The sequence below is a fragment of the Amblyomma mixtum genome, chromosome 8 (genome assembly GCF_055824585.1).
Source record: "Amblyomma mixtum isolate Tamu chromosome 8, ASM5582458v1, whole genome shotgun sequence".
In the NCBI taxonomy this organism is placed as follows: Eukaryota; Metazoa; Arthropoda; class Arachnida; order Ixodida; family Ixodidae; genus Amblyomma; species Amblyomma mixtum.
Genome location: NC_143019.1, coordinates 51,794,822 through 51,799,176, shown reverse-complemented (window position 1 = coordinate 51,799,176; position 4,355 = coordinate 51,794,822). Strand labels below are relative to the sequence as shown.

Genomic DNA, 4,355 nt, shown 5'->3' with positions numbered 1-4,355 from the left:
GCATTGTTGCAAGAGGCGACGCGCCGTCTGCTTAGGGACACGGGGTTACGTCATCGACGCGGTTCGGCGCGTTCTGCTGCTCCGCTTAGTTCCGTGCATTACCATGAAGGTAGGGACAAAGACTGCTTCAGTGTGCCAAGAGAGCGTTTCTTCTGTGGCATTGTTTTTAAACTTCAGTCGTAATGAATGGCGAAAAAAAAACAAAAAAACTTGCCCCTGCGCCTACACTCAGCCGCGTTCTTAGGCCTAGCACTGTTTAAGCGCCATTTCTGTTGTCCTACAGATGCCTCTACAGTTTTGCTCTAGATCCGGTGACTTTTGCTGTGCCCAGCCGTGCCCCGAAGCCACAGTGCTTGGAGAAGAAAAGTAAAAATACAAGAAAATACCACAGGATGGTCGCGAGTGTTTTCGATCATTAGCTCTCGTCTCATGGCTGATTTTTCACAAACATGTTCAGTTTTACAGCTGCATTTATTGAGCGCCATTTCCTGGATTTCGCGTCGTAGTAGTAGTAGTAGTAGTAGTAGTAGTAGTAGTGGTGGTGGTGGTGGTGGGGGTAGTAGTAGTAGTTGTAGTAGTAGTGGTGGTGGTGGTGGTGGTGGTGGGGGTAGTAGTAGTAGTAGTAGTAGTAGTAGTAGTAGTAGTAGTAGTAGTAGTAGTAGTAGTAATATTAGTAGCAGTAGTTGTCGGCGAAACCGGCGAGTGCGTTGTCATGGAGAGAGAGGAAATCGTAACCGGTGGGAGGAGGGTGTGGCGAGAGTAGAGGATTTCCCAACAGCGGGTTGGAAGGAGGAAGAGGTTTACCACGGAAAGAGAAGGGTTTGGCGAGCCACCTGCCAACGAGAGGCAGGTGGCCGGTGGTAAGCGGTAGGGGGGCGCTACGGACACCGACTACGACGCCAGCGATGACGCGAAATTGAAGAACAAGATAATAGAGCTAACGCTCTAAAATGGACGGGTGGTCGCGCGATGTGATCCGACAAAACTGCATGATCAGTACATGGTTACACATTTTGCTTTTACGTTGATCGCCTTTCCATTGCGTCTTTGAATTCAATTTCGCCGTCACTTTTTCGCTCCGCTGCATCGTGGGCTCCGGGGAAGGAGATTCGAAGGTAGGAAATGCATTTTTGCCAGTGCGTGCTTCCTCCTGAGAGCGAAGGCTTCAGACACACATATACCGGCCCCGGCTTGTTCTCAGAAAGATGGTCGTACTGGTAACGCAGTAAAAGGAATACAACTAAACTGAATTACTGTTTTATATCTGCCCATGCGTTCACTGTGATTGAGAGACAGTGCTCCTGTTTCTTCATCATAACCACGACTGCACTGTAGGTTTGAAAGTGATCACATGCCAGTCCGCCAAGTGCATGATTTGCCCAATCACCCGCCAGCATTTAGAGCCCGTCTTTTGCTACCCCTTGTCTCGGTTAGGCTTAGCGAAAGCAATCTCACAGGGAACTGGCGGAAAGGTGTGACACGTCTCCGTTCTACACTGTGATAAATTGTAGACGCACCCATTGTGCATAAGCGCTGAGTGTAGACAGGAATACAAAATGTGAGCGATGAATTCATAATGACTCCGACTCAATTACCATCGCTTCGGCGCATTTCTTCCAGTTTCGCGAAAAATATTTTCGCCAATTTTTTCTTTTAGTAGTCGGGTGACAGCGACGGCACTAAATGGTTTCATTTCTCTTTTATACATTATCCTGTTAAAGGTCAATTGTGGGTTTTTTTTTTTTGACGTCCGTCCTTTTTTACTGAAACATTTATCGCATGCATAGTTATCCTTCAAATTGTCATCTTTTGTGCCCGATTTCTTTTTTTTTTTTAACGTTCCAAAGCAACTCAGGCTATGAGAGGCGCCGTAGTGAAGGGCTCCGGAAATTTCGACGACTTGGGGTTCTTTAACGTGCACTGAAATCGCACAGTGCACGGGCCTCTAGAATTTCCCCTCCATCGAAATTCGGCCGCCGCGGCCGGGATCCAACCCGCGTCTTTCGGGCCAGCAGCCGAGCGCCGTAACCACTGAGCCACCGCGGCGGGCCCGATTTCAGAGCCGGGTTTAATTTCAGCGCGAATGAAAGTAAACTTTTTTTGTTTCATAGCCTCCGACTTTTATGGACAATCTTGCATTTGTGACAACGTGAACTACCTGTGTGTTAATATCTACTTTTGCATTACTTGAACGACAAAACTTCGACCTTGTTTTTTCAGACAAATATTGAATAGCGTTGTCACTTACAGTCGCCAGTTCATAAGCATTCAGCGCGCGCTGGGGTCTTCTTGTCCCTGTCTGTGACTTGATTCATTAGCCATTCGTGACGTCATGCGTTGCAGTTTCAGTGGTGGTTTCCGGCTTGCTGCTGTTTATTTTTCATATAACGATGAGAAACCATTTATCGGAGTTATAAGGGAGAGGCTGAACTAATATAACTCGCTCATCAACCAAAAAATCTACAAAACCCTCCGGAGTTCATCATCATTAAGGCCTGAAAACATCACATGAACAAGAAGACACATATATACATTGGCATGCTACGTACGTTACATAGGCGCATGGGGTTTGATTGCGCCACGAATATTGAGGGTATGTTACTTGAGTGCCCTTTGCTGAAACTGACACAGTAACCGTTTATATACGGGTACGGCTAAAATAATAGTACCTGGCGCCGTAATATCAGCGCAAATTTTAGCAGGAACACTTCCAAATTAATCCGGACTAAACAAGGTCGATATCAATGGTACATCAATTATGCGGTTTCGTAATTAGCGTTGCTGTTTCTTTTTCCTTTCGTCGTCCACAATAGAATTTATTCGATAAATTGCGGGTTCGGTTAGCTTTTAAATTATATTTCGGTTGTGCAATCCCCAGCGCACGGCTTTGAAACTATACTAAGTGCAACTGGAGAATTAAGTCACTGAGCAAATATGCTAAATGTATCTCTTTTGGGAGGGGAGGATGGAATAAAAGAGAGACAAAAAGATTGAATTAGATGCTTATTTCTGCTTTGATAATCTGCGGAATTCCACGTCACAGAGAGAATTGGATCAAATATAAACTCCGTTTTGCTGACTGTGCCGCACACTCCTCAAGACATGCCTTGGATGTAAGTACAACAGTCGTTGTCTTCATGATATGCATATGTGACTGTTCAAATCCTACATGTGACTACATATTGGGGAGTTACTCTTTCACTGTTCTTAGCTTATGTGTTACTCTGCATGTAAGAGAGACGAACTCTTAGTTTGCATATGTAATAATGTGTAATGCTTTCTTCCTTTTGTGTATAATACGTAAAGGAGTCGAGAAATTTTGTCAAGCTGATGACACAGGTTTTAGACCGGGTTCCTCCTTCGTAACAAAGAAAATCAACTTCAACTACAAACTTCAATTTCAAATTAATATGGTTTCTTTTTTTTTACTGTTTCTTGATTTTTTTTTTGCTGTTCAATGCTTTGTGGAGCTGTGTCAGAAAAAAAAAAGCAGTCGGAAGTGAAGCCAACAAAAAAAGAGAAGTCGTGGCGTCAAAACGCTCTAACCATTCTGTATTGAATTACAATGACTTTTTTTCTGAGCTCATCCATACTTTTTCTTTACAGCTAGAAATGCCTCATTTAAAGGCGAGAAATGACTGCGATTCGAAGATGTGTTCTCTCAAAAAAATTTTAGATCGCTGTCACATCTATATATACTATACGTGGCACAGAGAAGCATAAGTAATGCATAGCGGCCATTTTGTTTCGTTTTAATTTTCTGTGAAATACATATTTGTGCTGCCCTTTCGGCATCATTTAATTTTGCGACGCCTCGCCAGCTAGACCGATTGTTAACCACCATGCGTTGTCTCTTTGCAAATATCGTAAAGAAAACACACACACAGACTTGTCTGGGCGTCGCGCAATGCCTGATCTATACCGTTGATTGAGCTTGACTCGGGTTTTGTTTGCAAGCAAAGCAAAGTGCTTTTGGCGCATTTGACTGTGAAACTACTGCTTCGTCTTTTAACCACGCACACCTTTTTAAAAATTGTGTACGCTAGAGACCAGCTTACTCCCATTTTAGAGAGAGCGCACATGCTTCATAAGCCATAATCATATTTTCCGCCGGATGCACTTACTGGTGTTCGTATAATTGGCCTTGAAAAATCTTCGCTTTGGTTAAAATCTGCAAGTCCTAGCCTCACACGCACACATATATTTTCCGTTTCCCTTGACCTTTAAGTCAGTAAATATGATTTTGCACTCAATATACCCGATGACGAAAACAAAATACATGAAGTAGGACTCGTTAAGTTAAACTTCACTGACCACTGTATTCTCACTAACGGTTGCTTTACTGTGCGCAAGTC

At 43.8% G+C, this 4,355-nt stretch overlaps 1 protein-coding gene across 1 annotated transcript; it reads right to left on the bottom strand.

Moving 5' to 3' along the window:
- Nucleotides 1–471: 471 nt before the first annotated feature.
- On the bottom strand, nt 472–714 carry LOC149332404 (uncharacterized). Its single transcript, XM_089557510.1, has 2 exons — nt 643–714; nt 472–564 (listed from the first exon to the last, which is right to left on the bottom strand). Exons 1-2 carry the CDS (start codon nt 712–714, stop codon nt 472–474), a joined length of 165 nt encoding a protein of 54 aa, XP_089413636.1.
- Between the last annotated feature and the right edge of the window lie 3,641 nt (nt 715–4,355).